Source organism: Plectropomus leopardus, chromosome 11 (assembly GCF_008729295.1).
Source record: "Plectropomus leopardus isolate mb chromosome 11, YSFRI_Pleo_2.0, whole genome shotgun sequence".
Classification (NCBI taxonomy): Eukaryota; Metazoa; Chordata; class Actinopteri; order Perciformes; family Serranidae; genus Plectropomus; species Plectropomus leopardus.
The window spans coordinates 1,888,633-1,910,137 of NC_056473.1; the positions used below are offsets into that span (position 1 = coordinate 1,888,633).

General features: G+C 40.0%; 1 protein-coding gene across 2 annotated transcripts in view; it reads left to right on the forward strand.

Annotated features, from left to right (window-relative positions):
• Window positions 1-21,505, forward strand: part of igf1ra (insulin-like growth factor 1a receptor) — a 104,163-nt gene that overhangs the window by 1,176 nt on the left and 81,482 nt on the right. For both annotated transcript variants that reach the window (XM_042495402.1, XM_042495403.1), the window contains exon 2: window positions 11,302-11,865. In XM_042495402.1, coding sequence (XP_042351336.1) covers window positions 11,302-11,865 — 564 coding nt within the window. The remainder of the gene's footprint in view (window positions 1-11,301; window positions 11,866-21,505) is intronic.

The window sequence follows — 21,505 nt, forward strand, 5'->3', positions numbered from 1 at the left end:
AATAAATAATGTGCCTTTTTGGCGCAGTTAACTTCCTGTGGAGCATTCTGATGCCGATGGGTGGGATGAATAATGTGTAAAATATATAGAAGTTTCTATTAAAAAGAAAAAATATATATGTTTATAATATTAGGACTTAGTCATTCTACAGGACAAACCCAGTGAGCATGCAGCTCCCCGATGTGTGCGTTTTACTTAGATATTAGCTGAGGACCATGTGGTACAGCTGCCCATCTGATACGTGAACACATTGAAGCGAAATGTGCTTTTTTGTGCCCTGTATCACCTCATCTGATGAAGCGGGTCAGTTGATGGTAGAAACAAGCATAGAAACCGGCCGTAATCTGCCCGTCAGACACCCAGAGAGCAGAGGATGAACAGGGACCAGAGCTGAAGGTTACTACGACCATGTGGCCATTTTGCATTTCGGTGTGTGGCGTCACTGCGCATGAAAATCCCAAATCAGGCACAAACCTCTGCCTCCGGATAAAACACCCACCATCAAAATAATATACTTACTATTATGGTAAGTATATGGTGAATGTGACATGTAGTGTTAAAGCGCCTTGAGTGGTCAATAAGACTAGAAAAGCGCTATACAAGTACAGTCCATTTATAGTCAATTTATTATAAACAGTCATCAAAATAAAAAAAAATGTAAGTAAACATTTTAATCTCAATTATAAATGAACTATATAGCCACTGTGTATAAAGCTAGGCCTGTGCAGAGTTAATTAATGCAAGCCTGAACACAGAGGAGCACCTGAGTTCAGCTCCAGCAGCATGTCTTCACACTGATACACATGATGCTCACACATTATAGAAACATACTCAACACTGTAGCCTTTAAACAATTTACAATTCATAAACTCGGTGTAAAATACACTTAGAATGAGGTGCAGTTATAGTCTAAAGATATTTATAATTTGAAATTTCGTTTTGAGTGCTTTGTGTGTTTTATTGTCCAATAACTTTGACTTTTTCAAGTATTTCTCGTAGAATTCCCTTAAATCGATGCACTTTTCAAAAATACTTAGCCTACTTTTTAGTCAAATCAAATGTCTTGAACTTCCACTAATTTCAGGGCCATTGCTATTATTATTAATTTATTTTGTTAATTTCTAATACGCCATTAAATGCTTCAGTGAGCATATTTTGCATTCTCTCATTTACGCTAGAATACCATTATCTAATTTTCTGTGTAAAGCCGCTGGAATCAAGACTGTTTTTGCCAATGATATAATAGAACAACTGGGGATTAATGAGGGTCAATGAGGGTAGTTTCTCTTTCCATTGCTCATTATAAACTGTGAACAATATTGTGCCACTGCTTGGTGATGTTATTGTTGGGCCTTTTTGTAAAATCTTTAAATGCATGTTAGACAAAGGTAATGCCCAATCTGTCTTTAAAATCTTTAAACACAGACTAACTAGAACATAGACATGATTTAACAAATTTAGGTATTTTGTCTGTGAACTTAATATTTGTCATAGATAGTAAGAAAAGAAAGTTCTAAATTATATCAAGTTTCCAAGTTTATGTGGATACTAAAAAAAAACATTTTTCGATGTTTCTCTGGATGTATTTAACTATTTCAGACCTCTGCAACTGTAAAACTATGTGGAAGTCATGATCCTTTTGGAGTATGACCCATTTCATTTGTTCATTTCAATTTAAAGTCAAACATCAGAACTTAACCTTCTCAAGGTGCATCTTTCCACCGTGAGCACAGAGACTGTGTTTGTGCGTCTGTGCAACTTGGGTGGCATGGCATGATTTGTGCGTGTCTATGTGTGTGTTTAGCATATATGACGTCATTTGTGTACTAATTTGTCTGTTTCCTGAGAGGATACGTGGGATGTAAGAGGCAACTTGACATGGGAAGGAGACATTTAGGCTGACCTCTATTATCATTCAAATGGAGGAAAAACTTTTTTTTGAAATTCCTGTTGACCAGTGGTCCGATGAGCCGTGTGGGGGTGTGTTTCTGTGCACCCTCCTGAGCCAGAGAGACACCCATGAGCGCAGCAGGGGGCTGGGAGACAAGTGGTTTGCTCTCAGATCTTGGTGCTCTGTGGTGTATTATACATCAGGCCTTCCAGAAGAAAGCTGTAAGAGACAAAGACTGTAGAGTGAATATCAAGACAGAGATGGAGTCTCACAAATTAATCACTAGGAGATGATGTTTACTTCACTGGGCTGCAGAGGGCCAGAATTTCCAGTTTCTATCATCACTTTGTGGAAAATCCCAGATATCCAAAAGCTCCATTAGGGGTTGAACACTTTTTCTCTCTCTCTCTGTTCATTTTGATAATCTGTCCACACCAATAAAATGTAATTAAGATCCCTTTTAACTCTTACCACAGTAAACTTTCCATGGCTTTCAAGCAGCAAATAAGTCTCTGAAAAGGAGGGAGAGCGCGAGGGAGATAGACGCTTGGTGTTTGGAAATAGAACGTTCAAAAATACACTTGCAAGAGAAACAGACTTGGTTTTGTTGATTGGAAGAGTAGAGAGTTTGTGAACAGTTTTATTGGCTCTTTGCTGTTCACACGGAGCGCTCTCCTGTACAGACCGATGCACCTAACTTCATCACTTGGCACCACTGCTATTAGGGGTATAAATAGATATGTCACCAACAACATTGGTGGGTTGGTTGTGTGAGCACAGGCACCCTCTGTCCCCTTCCATGAGGGCACACCAGTGTTCTCGCTCAGTTATTTATGAACCGACATGTTGCTCCGGAAAACTTGAATGGCGGCATAAATAATCAAACGTCAGCAAGCATTGTGTTTGACAGGCACCCCTCCTACCGCTCCCTTTGGGGTATGGCATGTCGCAGTACAGCTCTCCTTGTCGTGATGGGGCAAGTGACTCAGATATGACTGCTGTCACTCGACTCCAAGGTGCCCCGCTCCATCTTGTGACCAGGGCTACACGACTACGCCCCCCCCCCATCCCCCCCCCAGGCGTTCCCCTCCCCCACTCCTGGCTTGCCTGGATGCAAGAATGCCTTGTCTCACCCCTGAGAAAGTGTAGTGAGTGTTCATAGCCCTGTAGTGTGCATACGAGTGTGCTCGTGAGTTCATTGTGCAGCACTGTGTGTGTGTACTGCAGCAGGACTCAGAGTGACAGCCTGAGTCAGTGGCGTGTCCCTGTGTAAGGATGTGAAAGTGTGTTACTGGGCTAGTTTGTGAGAGCGCAGTCAAACGCTGTCCTGCAGCTCCTCCAGGCTGCCAGCTGAGGTTTACAATGCTTAATTAAACACTTTATTTCAAGTGGCCCGTCATTGGAGTTGCTCAAACGCAGTCTATGGCCAGCCGCACATACATCATCGCAGGCCGCCGGTTTAATGGTCCGTAGAGTATTGTACAATTTGTGAGATGATTGCAAATGTTAGCTCTTCTAATGGATGGCGCTCGCAGTATCAGTTGAAAGCTGTTCATCAAGAACTGAATGTGGATCCGTCCCGAGTGGAGAATTCATCTGCCGGAGATTACTCTCAGAGGTGTTCTCAAAGTATCAGTGAGAAACCTTTTCATTGTTTCGTTTTAACTGTTCGGTCATCAATTGGTTATTTGTGATTGTCCTGATGAAGAATAAAGGCAGCTGGGTGTGTATATGTATGTGGTTTGAGAGCACAGGTGCATGAAATTTAACAGAGAACTGTCCTAAAAGACAGCATGCCTTTTAGTCTGTAGCATCAGATTAAAGCTCAAGTTCACAATCAATGTAGAACACCTGATAATATACATAATTGTTCACTTAACTTGGTTTTCTTTGATAAATTCATTAAGTGAACCAGCTTGTTTTCATGCTACCAGGAGCCATAAAAACATGAGTTATGCTATTGTGTGCCATTCTTTCTTATTACAAATAGTTTTACTATTTTTGTCACTTCAAAAATATTAAAGATTGTGCAGTGGGTTCATGTCAGCCACCACAGTCCTGATATAGCTATGAACATAACACACAAGCACACACACATGTTCATTGTAGACAATTAGACAGCAAAAAAAACAGGGAAAGCATGGCAGAAAGGTGGGACAGTCTATTTTTATGAATAGTTCGGTTACACTAATAATTAATGAATTAATGACTGAACTGATAGAAGATTTAACCATTTAATAAACAAACATACAGGTCCCATTTTACCTGTGCATGTAATCAGAATGAGGTCAAGCTTCTTGATGCATTTGAGTCTCCAAAGTTCCTCAGATATTTTACTTGGTAACACATTTTCTTTATACAATATATCAGTCAGATCCATATGTGCTGAGGCCTTTGCAGCTGCCTGGGTCTGATTCACTTGAAAAGTTATTCAGGGGACCTATCACCCCTGCCTCACTAAAGGCATCACTGCAGGATCAAAATTCTAATATATTAATCTTGATCAACCTTTTAAGTTGCAAATATAATATGATGAGTTGTGTTGACATATTAATGTTGATAATTACATCAACATAATATTGTGTGCAATTTAAACTCAAACTTATGTGTTAATTGGTTAAAAAAACGAAGTTGTAGTGAAGTAATGAAATTGGCTGTGACAGTGAAGACTGTGATAGGGACCTGCCTTTGAGTGTCTAAAAGTTGTTACAACTCAAAAAGACTGACGCAAACCATTGTGTTAATTTTTTTTGTTGAGCCAAATTATTTGTTATTTGTTTTTTTTTTGTTGTTTTGTTTTCGTCTTTAGAATCTGAGGTGGTTTTCTTGATAATCTACCAAAAAGTGTCCCAAGTGACCTGACTTCACCCCACACCAGAGAGTGAACCTGACAGAAACTTAAGTTTCTATTCACCAACAGCTGATTCTCAAGCAGTGGTAGAAAAAAATATTGGGGAGACTCCAGAAAAGGATTTTATGTTCATGTGTATGTGTGTGTATGTGTTATGTATCACCATTCAAATTTAACTACTACCAACGTCACTTAATTTTCTTTACGTTTCCCTGCAGGCTGCAGTATCTTTGCAGGCATTAACCTTTAATAAAAATCATTGTGAAGCATGTTTTACTGTAATCAAAGAGGAAGTGTGGTTGTTTATAGTGATCAGGTCATAATGTGCGTATAAACATAGAGAGTGCTACCTCCTGCCCCCTCCCCGCATTTTGGGAGAGGGGGAGTCTGTGTGTCTTTTTGTGTGTGAGTTGTTATGATCAAGAGTGTAGTGTTACTGTTTGGGGTTTTGGGGAAATCTGAGCCACAGTGTTTGAAGTAAGGTCCACTGAGGGGAAGTGGCCCACCAGACCGCTGGTCAGATGACTTCCAGTATGCCGGGGATTAGGGCCAGTTGATGTGGCAGGTGTGAGGGGATATGACCGCACAGTGACCAGCTCCCTCACTGCGGGAACTAAAACTGGATTTTAGTGGGAAAATGTTAACGCTTGATGTTGTGGCTCAGTGGAGTTAATGCTATGCTGTGTAACATTTGTTCATGCCATTGTGTGCATATACAGTATATGTTCTTCTGATAAGTAAAAACAATGCTTATATTTTCTGACACTTAAATTGTGCACATAATCACACTTTTTTAGTGTTTAGCACTAACATTGATATATTCTTTATGGAGGTACCAAACTCTAGATATGACATTTTAACACTTTCTTTTGTACAAAATGCATACTTGCAAGATTAATACAGTGTATTTAAAATATTCACTGAACCAGAAATTTTCTGGTCTCAGTTTTCGGTCAAGTGTTGTCACGATTTGTAGACAGTGGGCCATTTCCAAAACTGATAAAGGGATATTTGTTAGACATGTTTTTAATTGGATTTTTAAGAAATATAGCATATAGACTTTTAGCATATAGAAATTTTAAAACTGTCTTTTGCAAAAGATGCATACTTGCAAGATCCATATATTTAAAATATTTCACAAACCAGAAGTTCTTAATCTTGGGTCAGTTTTCATCAAGTGGACTCGCAGTATTTTCAGACAGTGAGACATCTCCAAAACTGATGAAAGGATATTTGTTAGACATGTTGTTAATGGTATTTAAAAATAGCCTGTTTTAATATATACATAAAATTAGGTGGAGCCCTCTCAGTGCTACAGCACACAATAACATACTCAAATTTATCGCTGAAAATATTGGAAATAATAGTGGTTTTTATTTTCTCCTCCAGTAGAAATGCAAAACATTTGCAGGATCCAGTGTCATAATTAATTTTTTAAAATTATATTTCAGTTATAATTGAAAATGAATATAGTTGCAGCCCTGCGTATTGTGGATTCACATAACATCTCTTGAACTCTTCAGAGGGATCTTCCTAATAGACTCCCTGGACGTCTGGGAAAGGACACAGTAATGTGCTTTTCCCACAATGCTTGTCTGTGGCCTTCTGATAAACAGCCCGACATGTGAAAGTCGTGTTTCTGTCAGCCAAAATGAAGATGACGTTAAGAAAACAACTGACCATTTTAGCCTCGATTTAATTTGACTGACTTCTGAGGGGTCCTGTGTGTGTATGTGTATGTGGCTGTGCGCAGGTGTGTGTGTGTGTGTGTGTGTGTGTGTGTGTGTGTGTGTGTGTGTGTGTGTGTGTGTGTGTGTGTGTGTGTGTGTGTGTGTGTGTGTTTGTGATGACATTTCCATGGACGGCCAGGGCAAGGTTTATCAATCATAAACATGAGCTGATGGATCCCATTACGCTGTGGAGATATGTGTGTTTACTCAGCAGTGTGAAGAGCAAAGAGAGACAGGAGGGAGACACACACACACACACACACACACACACACACACACACACACACACAGGCTTATTCATCTCTGTGGACGGTGGTGCTGACATATCCACATCACCTCGAGGTCATTATGATGTGTCCGTACTTTAATTTATTTCCCCACTTCTTCCTGTTTATGGAACAACGAATAAAGGTTTTGCTATTCAAATTTTATTTAGGCATTGTTATCTTTACAACACATGGATTGACTGGCAAGAATCAGAGAAGCCTGGAGGCTTAGTTTGAGGCAAGATCCTACTAAATCCTTTTGTAAGGAAATGATTGGAATTCCTGGTACTTAACATGCCTAATGAGTAGAACAAGAGAATATCAAAGAGGAGCCTTTTCTTTCATTCTGCATTCCTTCCTTTCTTTTTTCTTTCTAAAAGTATAATTTCAAGGTAATGATAAAAGTCGTGACACCCTGAAATACATTTAATGAATTTAGTGATTTCTGTTTTTGGTGTTTTTTATACAAGTGGGATGGCCTCAAATGTTACACATGGCAGAAACGTTATCTCTCCTATTCGTCAAAGTACACCCCCCTCCCCCTTCTGGCCAGATGCCCCCTGGTTTTATTAATGCCCTCATCAGGAAATGGGGCCTAGAGTTTCTCTTTACTAACAAACAAATTAGTCTTTGTATTTGAGTGGCTCCACCCCTCCTCCCTCTCGCTCCGGCTGCTGGAGAAGCTGGAAAGAAGAAAATTCTCAATGAAACAAAGAAGACATGCAGCTCGATGGCTCACAAGTGGAGCCCAGGGGCATTGGTGTTGATTGGAGAAAGCAAATACTATTTTCTTGTGGAGTAATCGTTTCCGTTCTAAATTTGGAAATTGAAAAACCCTGACAGGAGCAAATATAGCCCATTCATCCCCATAAACAATGCAGCTTCTATTTTTGGCAGGATAGTCTGAACAAAGAACATCAAGCGTTGCCTTTTTTATCTGACTGAAGTGAAGTTAATTTACTCACAGGGACATTCTGAGAGCACATACACATGGTTGAATATAAGCCAAGGAGTGATTCACTATATCATTTCTGAAAGATTTTTATATACATCTATGGTTTTGGACAGGCTATCTGGTGGCACAGTGTTTATTTTGGGACGAGAAACAGTTTAGCTCTCTGCTTTATCCCCAGTGTTTTGACAAGGATCAGGGACTCTTATTGAAAACATGCCTCTGTCCCTTTGGACAGGCGCTGTGACAGTGTTGCTCGCTACAACGGCGTCTTAAGCCTCTGTAAGAACATAACAGGTTTAACCAAGGAGCTCATATGTCAAGGCATTTCCTGTGCTGACTATTGAACCGTCTTTTAGACAGTTCAAAATTATATATAACGTTTAACTGTGTGCCACTCCTGAAATTATTGTACATAATTTATTGTTTCATAAATATTTAACACAGTGCATTGCATATAAGAATTTAATTTGTTTATTGTAATTGTACAGAAGAACTATTCAGCTTTTTGGCTGTGGCCTTAGAGCAATGATTCTTAGCAGTACTTCCGCCCCAGATGGTAGCCTACTTTTGCTGTTGCTTGGATGTACATGGAAAGACTGTTGAGTAGCTCAACTAAGAATTTAGAGAAGAAATTACAAACTAATTTGAAATCATGGATGAAATATGTCCACATATTGAGTTGCCATCTAAAATCTGAACACTTAGTGTTAAAATTCCTCTCACACAAGCAGTAAAGTTGAACAGTTAACATTTGCTAAAATTAGTGAATGAAATGGCTGAAATTGTTAGCTAATGCTAAAGATATTGCACTGTGAGAAAAACTAAGGTTAGGGTATAAATGGTTTTGATATCCACATTTTTGATGGATACATGTTTAAAATAGCCAACAAAGGGGGATATAAATGATTAAAAGACTTAGGTAACATTAATGTTACTTAAAAGTATATATAGGCTAACAGTAATAATTGTTAAAGTAATTAGCTAATGCTAAAGGCAATGGATGGTAAAAAAGCTAAAGGTAAGCTAGTGGATACATTTAAATAATGGTGGGCTAATAAAATAGCTAGAAGTTGTGGATATTAATAACACTAAGGCCAGCGAAAAGTGTTGTTAATGGTTAAGTGGTAAAAATAGTTAGCTGAAATCAGTGGATATATGGTTGAAATTGTTAGCCAATGCTAAAGGTACTAGGCTATATGGTGAAAATGCTCAGTTTAAGTAGTGGTTAGCTAAATTTTTGATTGATAAATCTTTAAAATAGCTAAAAGTCATGGATTTTAATAAGACTTAGGCCAGCTAAACATTAATAAATGGTTGAGATTAAAATAGTTAGATAAAAGTAAACAGTAATGTGATAGATAAATTGTTATCATAGTAATCTAAAATCAGTGTATATATAGTTGAAATTGTTAGCTAATGCTAAAGGTACTATATGGTAAAAATGCTCAGTTTAAATAGTGGTCAGCCAAATGTCTGATGGATAAATGTTTAAAATAGCTAAAGGCTGTGGATATTAATAAGCCTTAGGCCAGCTAAAAGTGATGTTAATGGTTTAATGGTTAAAATAGTAAATAATTAAAATAAAAATAATAATAGATACATTTTTATAGTAGTAATGTTATGATGTAATAGTTAGCAAAAGTCAGTGGACATATGGTACTAAATGATTTATGTAGTGGATATATGGCTTAGATAGTGAATAGCCAAATGTTTGATGGATAGATGTTTGAAATAGTTAAAAGTAGTGGGTGTAAGTGGTTAAAAAGACTTGGGCCCAGCTAAAAGTTATTTTATTGGTTACATTGTTTAAATAGTTAAAAGCATATAGTAAATTCAAAGTAGGCTAGTTAAAAAATGTTGAAAATAGCTGAAAGTAGTTGATAAATTGTTGAAGTTGATAGCCAAAAGTTCAGGGTAAATGGGTAACATAGTAAGTTAATAGAAATGTATCAAAATTTCAAATAGTTCACTAAAATTTTGGATACATTTTAAAATAGTTTGCTAAAATAATGGATAACTTGTTAAAATTGTTTGCTAAAAGTAATGGACAAACTGCTAAAACAAATGCTAAAAGTAAATGGATAAATGGTTTAAATAGTGGGAAAAAAGTAATATAAATAGTAAATAGCTGGCTAACATAAATGATAAACAGCTAAAATTGTTAGCAGAAAGAGAAATGATAAATGGTTTAAACTTCAAAATAGCATACAAAATTGTACAAATGCAAACTTGACTAAACTGAACTTAACACTGATATTTCAGTTACATTTAGAGTAATACAATACAATATTTTATACCATTAATTGTGTAAAATAAGCTACAGTCTGAAATGAATTTGCATAACAACATAAACATGACAGGTGGTGTTGATAAAGGGGTAGGTGAGCTCATTTCATTTGACGGGGCTGTGAAGGTTCAGCAGACAAAGAAGGTAATGGAACCACTGCATTGGAGCACAATAACATTATGAGAATATCATCTCCCATTAATTCCCAGGTGAAGTAATTGATAGGCACGATTAGAGGGTGAGTTGATTGTCATCAATAATAAATGCTGTCTTTGTTGTTAATGTTTGTGTGTATGCGTGTGGTGTTGGTGAACGCTCCAGGCGCTGGTTTCAAGTGTTGTTTTCCAAGCATAGAGGAATGGCTTATTCAGACGCTGGGGTTATATGAGGTGACGTTCAGAACATTTTATAGAGAAATGTTTGTATCTGAAATGAATACAGGAGTATCAATATGTGTGCTTGTAAACTGCATTGTGAAGCAAAATGAAAAGTCACCTCTATGTTAAAAATACCTTCACCTTAGCTGACCCTGGTGATAAAATCTTTCTTTTTTATCATAAAAAATGCCTGTCTGTGAGAACATCAACTTCTTTTAAACAATGTAGCTAGAAACAAAATGTTCTAGGACCACGCACAGTCTTTTTCAGAGCTCTGTATTATTTCTACGTATGACATGCTGCCAGCAAAGTACCAGCATTACCAGCTTGACTAACAAGATTATATGCTTCAAGAAGATTATATAATTAAAATTTTTTGGCAAAAGTGATCTGCGTGCTAATCTATACGAAGCATTGCTGTATTACCCACCAAACACTTCTGTAGCATTCATTACTCATACAAAAGAAAATCTGTAATTGTACAGCGTTTTACTCGGTTTGGAAAATAAGCATGCATCTTTTCACATTATAGAGTACAATTCCACTGTATATTCGACAGTCAGATTCGGTAAGCATAGTTTAAAAAAGGCCCAAAACATATATTTTTACCCTGGCCTTCCCTTAGATAAAAAACCTTATTGGATTGGTTTAGCCCTTTAGCTACACCCCTTTTATTTGTGACATGATGATGATTCTTTGGCCATTTCTTAATCTGTTGTCTCTGATGCTGGACCTGTTAGTATTGTAGTGTTTTTGTATGTTTTATCTTACTTTGTAGTTCTTATCTGTATACTTAATTGCTGTTTTCTTTTTTTATGCTGTCATGTATCTCTATCTATTTCTCTGCGAAGCACTTTGAGCTGCATTCCATGTATGAAAGGTGCTATATGAAAAAAAAAAAAAAAAATCTTTTTTATTATTTGCTGTCTCTCTGTGTCTTCCAGTCTGTGGTCCGAGTATTGACATCCGAAATGAGATCAGTGAGTTCAAGCGTCTGGAGAACTGCACAGTGGTGGAGGGCTACCTGCAGATCCTCCTCATCAACGACAAAACCAACAACATCCACCAGGAGGTCTTCCGCTCCCTCAGCTTCCCAAAGTTGACTGTCATTACTGATTATCTGCTGCTGTTTCGCGTCTCAGGCCTGGACAGCCTCAGCATGCTCTTCCCCAACCTGAGTGTCATCCGGGGGCGCAACCTCTTCTACAACTACGCCCTGGTGATCTATGAGATGACCAGCCTGAAGGACATTGGCCTGTACAACCTGAGAAACATCACCCGTGGGGCCATGCGGATTGAAAAGAACCCCGAGCTCTGCTACCTGGACTCGGTGGACTGGTCTCTTATTATGGATGCTGAGTTCAACAACGTTATCAATGGGAATAAGAAGGCAAAGGAATGTGACAACGTCTGCCCTGGCATCATGGAGGATAACCCCCTTTGTCAGAGGACGTCGTTCAATGAAAACTACGACTACCGCTGCTGGACCTCCAACCAGTGCCAGAAAGGTATAGTGTTTTTTATTTCATCCTCTGTCACAGCAGATAACGTGGAGAAAGCAGAAAGCGGCTTTAATTGCGATGATTGCTGAATGATAATGGAATTGTGTGCCATTTTGGTGTGCAAGAACAGTAAATGAGGACGTGACTTTGATCAGCGTAGGTGGTTTCCAGCCTTCTAAACATTCTGAAATTGTGCATTTTTTTCACAAGCGAACAAATCCCATGAATCTATGCAGTGTTTTTCCTTCATTTCCGTCAGGCTGCAGGATTGTCCACGGGCCAGTGCAAACATTTCCTTTCTGTTCATTACAGAGACCTTGTCTTTAGATCAGGCTATTTGTGGAGTGAAGGATGGCTGCAATATAGAGCAGCAGGTATTAGAAAGGCATACTCAGTTGAGGTTAAAGTTGCTCTGCCAAGAAATGAGCTAGTCTACCTGTCTGGACCATGTCAGTTAAATATTTGCCTTAGGGACTTTTTGCAATTTATGAAAAGGGGTATATTGAAGAATTTGGGGGAGGGTCGAGGAGGGTCATATCATATATTATATATATATATATATACAGTATATATATATAATGTATATCCTCTCAATCTAAGGGTTTGAATTAACTCAGTTATTTGTGTTGTTTGTCTTAGTAATTCGCATGGATGAGTTTAGCAGCTTATAGCGACGTTACATATCTTCACCGCCCGTTCTCTCTCAGATGTCGAGAGACAGTTTGTGCTTTTTGATAAGGATTTGGGACAAACAGATCAGCTGTCTCATTCCTCTGTAAAACTACTGTAGAAGGCAGTTCAAGCCTTTGTGATGCACTCCTACAGCCTGTTTTACACAGACAAAGCTGAGCTGTTGATGAAATGTTCCCTTCATTCTGACACAAAATCCAACTCCTTTTAGTAATATCATATTTTGTGCCTGTATCGCTTTTCATTTCATGAAGATATCAAGTTCCTCCTCAAGCTATCAACACTTTATTTTCTAATATTTATCCAAGAGCGCAGAGGGTTTGTTTTTTATCAGGGGTTCAAATTCCTTTACAGGCTGCACTTTAGAATAACACACAATGCCCCTTTTCAACATTAGAAAAAGCTGTAAACATATCTTTAAGTACAAAAACACTTTAGGTTAATTGACATATCCTCAAGAGAATTAAAGCACATTAATGAAGCTTTAATTTCTTTATGTGTCTGCATCAACAACATCATAAAAATGTGCCAAAACTCATATTTTAGATGTTGTGCATAGACTCTGGTGATAAGAAATAATAGCACATGTTATGGCCCTTTCTGCTGCTTTGTTGTTAATATGCAGTTGATGTCAATGCTGCAGCTCTGGTGTTGTGCAGGATTTCCCTTTATTTGTGTATTTTGCATAGACTATAAACACTTTGGGACTTAAGAGGGACTGTCTTCTCTCTGGAGTCTGAAAATGCATACTGTACCATAACTGGAATACGTAAATAATATACGTATTGTTTTTAGCTTGGTAAAAAGGTTGATGTCAAATTTGACTTTTGTTTCACCATAGAACACTTGTTTCAGACTTCTGCTCTCTCTTAACATATCTTTAAAGGCATTAAAGGCACATTAATTGTGCTTTAATTTTATTATGCTTCTGAATCGAAGGCGTCACAAAATGTTGAAAACTAACACTTAAGATGTGTGTGTAGAAATAGTTATGAAACACCCTGTTCATTATAATTTCTAATAAGAAATTATAATGAACAAGTTATGGCTTTAGATTTTTGTGCTGCTTTGCTTTAATATGTTGTTTATGTGGGCTTTATAAGGTGATATCAATACCACAGCTTTGGCTTGTATACTATTGTCCTTTATTTATTCATTGATTTTGCATAGACGGTCAACCTGTTGGTACTTGAGAGACTACCCTTTTGTGTTTCCCTCTCTGAATATCCACACATTACCATAACCAAGATCAATAGCGGATATACAGATAATTTTTTTCTTGGTAAAAGAATTATGTCAAACTTGACTTTTGTTATGGTGTGGAAAACTTTCAGACTCCCGCTCTGTGCCATTTTCTCTGTCCTCTCATCTGAGCAAAATAATGGTGGGAAAATGTTCCTGCAGCCCTTCTCTATTGAGGACCTGTGTACAGCTCCCGTGGTCAGTTGGGAGTCGCAAACACCACCCGCCTTCACCCCTGGGGACCCTCAGAACAAATAGTGGAAATCAAGCTTGCCTCCTTTCCCTAGTGACCACGTCTGTCTCTGTATAAAGCTATAGTGTTTATTGCTGTGCCTCTGTTAATTCTGGGATGCACTGACCTGCCAGAGTTCCCTGCACGCTTCTTATCCATCCCTTGATTCATATACAGGTGACTATGGGAATTTAAAAAAAATGTTTTTGGTTTTATACAGATTTGCTTTATTTACAAAATGCTACATTGTAAAGGACCTTCACGTCCTGTGTGCTACTGTGTAATATATTGTGGTGGAACTCTGTTGTTTTCACATGTCCGACCTGAGAGGCAGAGCAGGAGTATTGTTTGAACCAGTCCACTTCTCTGTGAGGCCCAGGCAGAGGTCAGGGTAAATGCATTCATGTAGAGGGCCCTGAGGTCTCAAGGCTGCAGATAAAGGCTCGGGGGCGCTCCACAGTGGGAAAAAAAGGAGGAGTTAGTGAAGCAATAATAGGACAAAATGAAGCCAGGGCAGCTTTGTGAGATCTGTTGATATTCCAGGCTTCATGCACAGATAACATTTCTCTTTTTAAAGGCTTGATATGTCTACCTCTCTCCTTCCTGCTTGAGATTCCTCTCTCCTCCCTCCACCCCTCTGCATAATTGTCTTGTTTTTCTCCAGTACAGATGTTCCTTCAAGGGCATTCAGTGGTTTTGTAGTCAATACGGCCCGGTCTCCTCTTTAATTACACTACATGAGGAGGGAGTGCTGTCTGCATAGCACACTACTTTACCCTCTGGGCTCTCTGGTGCTCCACAGAGCAACAACAAAACTCCTCTTTCTACATGTTTGTCCACCTACCAGATGCTGTTTCCCACAATAGTTTTCAGTGCATTGAATGAGAGGTGTATGTAAATATGAAGTAAGCCAGGTTAATGCTGTACTTGTGGCTGGATGGAAGTGAGTGGGAGTGACCGTGTAGGGATGTGCAGATTGGTTCTGGGTGCTTTTTAGTGGCAAGCAGCGATGCGTGGAGAGGCCCTGACTGAGGAGCTGTACGCAGGAGGAGGGGCACCGAGGGGAAATGTCAGACAAATGTCAAGTATACAAGCTCAACGGCAAGCTCTGGCTAAAGCGCAGCGCTTGGAGGGGTGAAAAATGCCCGTGACTCCCCTTGTTTTTTGTCCCTCCTCCTCCTCTTTTTTCAACCCCCCATGCTTTCTCGTAAATCCTCCCTGCCTTCCCCGCTGCTGCTCTCCCCTCCTTGTACATGCTGTCTTCCTCACAAGCCTTCTCCACTTTGCTTAGCCTCAGCCTGGATCTCATCTCTGATTGTCCTTGTCAGTGTTTCTGCTGGTGTTTCCTCCTTTATTTTCACCTCCCTCTTTTCTACAGGGCTTATCAGGCGCTGTTAACAGCTCTGGCTGTCAGATATCTCTCTGCTGTTTACTTGTCAGGAGACATTCTCTCATCACTGCAGTGGTCACAGCCAACCAGCTTGTTTGGCCGGGCTCTGGATCCTTTGACACCGCACGCTGTTTGCTTTGAGTTTTCGGGGATCCCGTGACTAAAAACTGTCTGGCCCGCTTCAAATAGCCTCCTCAGGTCTCTGTGTTTGCTGCAGACAGGCCTCCCTTCTGCCCCTGAACCCAGGCCAAAGCCAGATAGACAAGAGGGTTTTAAAATTAGGCAGACGAGCAGGAAAGCATGCTGCTGTGCCCATGCCCAGACTCAGGGCAGGTTAGTCTTCATAGCTCCACAGGGAGACACACACTCACACTCACTAGTCCTCACATAGCTCCCATACCTCCTTCAAATGATAGAATATTATCTTACCAGTGGCTGTCTGATTTTAAGGAACATGGTGTCCTGAATGATGTATTTTGACATTGACAGACAAATGTCAAAAGTCATATCTGCCTGTTAATGTTAAATGAATCAAAATGTCCACATGCTGAAGCTGCCTTTGCTTTTTGAGAAAGCAAAGCTGAGCTTTGCTCGCTTGAAAGTGGTGCAGTGTCAGTTTGCATTTGAGCTATGTGGTGTAAGGTGAAATTTGACGTAAGGAGACCTGCTGTCCTGTCATGCTACAGACAGTTTGTGCTCTGTGTGTCCTTGTACTGAACCCAGAAGAAACGCAGCAGAGCGAAAGCATTTTGGAGCCCTGGCAGTGGGGAGAGCTCTCCACTGGCCTGAGAGACTTCTGCATTTGATAATATGTTTACTCCGTCCTTGCCAGAGACCCACTTGATATCTCTGGTCTGAGTGCTCTGACCTAAGGCCACTTCACAGCAAGGAAAACAGTTTCTCTTAGAGTATGTAGGGTAAGCAGGTTCAGATGGACAGACAAAATCTTTTTTTCCTCTCTTTCTATTTTCTTTTGCAATTTCAACAGCTTAATATCTTTTGATAGAGATGAATAAGGCTGGCAATATTTCTTTTTTTTTTCTTATTGTCAACAAATCCCATTAAAGAACCAAAACCAACAATTTTTCTCTCAACGCTTTCTGTGGCACTCAACCCCAAGCCCACCGGTCCCTACTGAAGATTTTTTTCCATTAATCTCTTTATTGAATTTTCAGTGATAAGGGCAAAATACAATGAATTATGAACACCAAATAGAATGTACTCCCAGCTTCCTACCCAACCACCAACCCATCCACCCTCAACATCTGGCACATAAACTAAAACACAGACAAGAAATAATAATAACTAAATAAATAAAAGGCAGGAAAAAACAGTAAGAAGATAATACTAATCACAGAAAAAAAGGTGGAGTAGGTCAATCCACAGAATATGAAATAAATATCAAGCATGGGGTGGGTGTATAAGCTCCTTATGGTTACCTCAAGCCTAACATGCATTCAAGAAACCACATAACTAATATAGTATTAGGTAAGAACTCACTAGCTCTCAAAGTAATCAAATGGGACCAGAAAGGTTCCCAAATTTTGACAAACTATTCTTGGTTATTCCTCCTTGTGTATGGCATTTTCTCCAGGTGCAAAAAGTTCATCAGGTCTCTCATACATTGAATAAAGGAAGGGGGAATTCTGTTGTGCCCACTTCTGAAGAATTAGATGCCTTGCCTGTAATGCTGAAAAGGCAATAGCATTGCTTAATTTTTGGGGTATTGAGGAGCTTCGAGGGACTATACTGGAAAGTGGGTCCCTACTGAAGATTTGAGTCTTTAAAAACAGGCCGCAAAAAATAGCGACAATTCTAAAAAGTTAATTCATTTCATTTTTCAAGCTGGGCACTGTAGGTTTTAGCAAATGTTACTCAAACGAAAGGAAATTGAGAATTTGTTATTTTCAGCCTTGGATTTAGCGCAATAGCAAGTATTTACGGCACCAGAATGTGTGATGGACCCTAAATAAACTCCAGTGCCGAGTAAGAAAAGAAAGCCAGTGCAGCAGTGTGGCTCATTGATGTGTTTTTAATAGTTTTTGTATGCTTTGCCATTCATGAATAAGCTGTGTTAGGCTCTTGCCACAAAGACAGTACTAGGGTCAATTCATTGTTGGTTTTGGTTTTTACTTGAGATTTGTTATTATAACAAAAATATATCTCAAGGTTTATCAAGGTTAAATCTTTGTTACCTCAGACTCATTTCCACCAGATATTTTTCTTTCTTTCTGTTTTCACTGTTGTTTTTCTGGCTCTTTGCGCTAATTGATTTAATCAAAATACTATTGACAATTAAGTATGAATTTTCCCTCAGAGGCTTTTGTAAACCACATAGCTCATACTTCTTGATGTCAAGATAGGCTGCAGAAGATCGAACTGAGCAGAAATTATGCTCTGTTTGTGCCGGCTAAGAACTGGATTTATGGATACTTTATGTATAAGGCATGTATGTTAAGTTGGCTGGAATGAGTCTGCCCCTTTAAGTATATAAGGTAGAAATTCCTGCTGGCTTACTCATTGCAGTTGTGAGGGGATAAAAAGGGGGAAACAACACAGGCAGTATGTGCAGACTACACACACAGGGACATACGGAGACTATTTGTTGGCAATAGGATAGAGCTGATGGCGGTAATGATATTGATATAGGTTTATTTTGTGTTGTGGGCCAAGTTCTGATGATCATCTGTCAGTCATCTTTGTTTAACCAACATCCAGCAGGAGATATGAGGACGCTTTTAAATATTTAATGGCTTTTCTGAAGCTTATCGAAGTTATAGGGACAGGATGCAGAAAAGGGCTCAAATTCCAGTCTTGACAGCCCAGTGCTTTCCTGGGGGCACACTCAGCACTGTGACGCAGTGCCCATACATCTGATGTTTCCACCCAGCATGAGCTACTCGCCTGCACTCTGCTCCATTTTGTACAAAGCTCAGGCAGTGTGTCAGCGTTAGTGCCAGAGAGATGGCACTCATGTCCATCAGACTCATTCATTCCTGCCCTCCCACAACCACCGCGCTAAAGACGGAACAATCAGATCCATCATGCTCTCCACTACCATGCTTAGCTTTTCTTTCCGTTCACCGGGTCACTACAGCGTCCAGGGGAAGGAGAAACTGGGCCTGTGCTCACTGTGCTAACTGCCCTGCATTTCAACACATTGCTGAAGACGACCATTGTAGATAACTTCAGAATTCAACATATGAAACACAAAGTTAACTCTGGCCCTGCTAGCACTGTTTGTCTGTGCGCATGCCCTCGTCTCTATTATTTCCCAGGAGAACTGGGGACTATTGATTCATAGTGTTACAACTCCATGGTGTCATTGACAATAAATACATCAGAGAAAGCAGACAAAGCTCCCTTCACAGCAGCCTTTCGTTCTCTTTGTGTTCTTAGACGCTTATGCCTTTTTAAACAGTGGTCCAAGGGCAAGAGAAGCAACAACAGGCTGTAAATAGGGTTCTCTGTATGTTTTTGTGTGTGTGTGTGTGTGTGTGTGTGTGTGTGTGTGTGTGTGTGTGTGTGTGTGCCCGATTGTGAGAGAACGTGGACACAACAGTTTCTGTTATTGTTCCTTTACTTCTGCTCCTTCTGATGTGGCATTTACTGTATTTCAATGGAAGAATCTCTGACTTGAAACATGAATTATCTTTTCATCAATTATTGATTGACATGATGTTGCTTATGCCACATGTTGATATCCAGATTTAAGCAGGTCAAGTCTATCATTGAATTAATACGTTCAAACTACTGCAGCTATATTAGCAAACAAGCTGTAGACAGGCTTCCATTAACCCCTAATTGAATTAAAATTGTGAACATAAAACACGTCAAATGGAAACGCATCAATTTTGAAAAAGCTCCAATTTATTGTAAAAAGGGTTTTTACACTGGCATGAGGTGGTATTTCATGAGATTCAAAAAATCCATATTTCACTAAACTGCAGTGGAAACACTTTTTTGGCTTTTCTAGGTCACATGATGCTATGGCAACGTGCTTGTCAGTAGGAGCTGGCTCCCTCAGGATGCAGCAGGAGCTACAAGAGCTGTTATTACATCACATAACTTCAAAAGTTGAGCCGATCATCCAAAAGTTTTGAACCCAATATTCCTTTGTGAAATCGTGGACTATCACCTTCCACGTATAAGGGGCTCGACTTTCCATTATGGCTCCATAACACGCCTATGTGGCCTTGGATAGTAAATAATGGTGGCTAGTGTGGTGGCTGTAATGGAAATAAAGCTGCTAATGTTTAAACATCCATCACCATGCTTTTTAAAATGTTATCACCAGAGGAGAAGTCACAGAACATCACTCAATGGAAACGCAGTCATCTCGCACTTGTGTTTTATCAACATTTTGAAAATATTGCTTAAGTTTTGGGCACATCTGTAATGGAAACCTGCCATATATTGATAGTCAAGTCAGCAAATTTTTGTGGTACTTTTTGGGGGAATTTTTGGGGGATTTTTCCCTTTATTGATAGGACAGCTGTAGAATGACAGGAAATATGGGAGAGAGAGGGGGAATGACACGCAGCAAAGGGCCACAGGCTGGAATTGAACCGGGGCCGCTGCAAAGGCCTCGGCATATGGGGCGCACACTCTAGCACGTGAGCTAGGGCCGCCCCTGATTCTCTTTTTCTGTCCATCTATCAAAGATCTAATAGTGCAATAATTACAATCATTTGTGGTCAATCTTGATGTGAAGAGAAAATGCTAAGAATATACATTTATGTTGGGTTTGTGTGTGTGTGTGTGTGTGTGTGTGTGTGTGTGTGTTTGTTTTCTGTCTCAATAAATTCCGTCAGCATCCCTGCACCTCCCTCCCTCCGTCTCCTTCCCTCTCCTGGCCTTTGCCACATTTTCTCCCATCTAGTTCACATTCATAAATGTCATTCCTGGGAAGTGTTACCAGCTGATGTTAGTTCATTTGCCCAAAAACAGAGACCCTCTTCACTGAGTACGCAGAACCTGAGCCCTCTTAAAGCAAAGGGAAAACTCTGTTTGGTTACAAATAGTTTTTCTGCTCAATTGGTTTTATTGGTTGCCCTTGGACTTTTCAGAGGCCTGGGGCACGAGTGGCGACTGTGATTGGTCAAAATGGAATTTTCTCTGCCTTACACTTCAATTTGTTTTGAGTTCCTCCCAAACACAAAATTGTAACATATTATACACTGCTTGAGCAGAGTGTGGTGAAGCTCATGAAAAGCCACAGACGCGTGTCGACTGCCATTGCTAACTTTTAATGTCAACAACAGCGTCTTTCTCCACATTATTTCAATATGATTATTGCAAGTTAGCAAAGTTCATTCATGATGACATGGTTATACAGTGTGTTATTGTCCATGTATGAACAGCAGGGCTTATTGTCCATTGATGGCCAGTGCCGTGAGTTTATCCGACTCCTGTCCTCTGTGGTCTACAAAGGACTCCTCTCAAAGCTCTGACAGATTGGCCTCTTTTCCGAGGTTTCCTCTCATAGACTTGATTGACCAAACAGGACCCGTGTGTTATGCTGCTAGCTAGAGACTGACTGACACACTTGCATACAAACACAGGTACTTGCACACATACACTCTGTCTCCTCTCTCACGAGTCGTCACTCTTCGTTTACAAATTTTCCTCAACTTGTGCCCAGGCTGTGTGTGCCCGCTGTGACTGCCTGCTGTGACTGCGCCTGCTGTGTTCGTCTCTGTGTGTGTTTGTGAATGTATGTGTCAGCCCAGTGTGTGTAGTGTGTTTCCAGCCTGCTTGATGCCTATTTGAGCCACCCAGCGCCTCTGGTGATAGGCTGCCTGCTGCCTTCTGGCTGTACAGCTCGGAAGCTGTGACTCATCCTTTGCTCTCACCACTCATTCATAAATCTGCATGAATAGTATAACTTCCTCTCACAGAGCCGTGCCCCCCCCCCACCTCCGCCCCCCTCGACTCTGTGGTAGGTTCCCTTCACTCATGCTCCAAATGGCAGGAAGGATGAGGGCTATCTCTGTCTCTTAGTGACGCCTCTCAGAGAGGTGAGAGAGACGAGTGCCCACGCCTGCTGCCTGTGCCTGCCCTTGGTGCCTGAGCCGTGCCTCTGTCTGCCT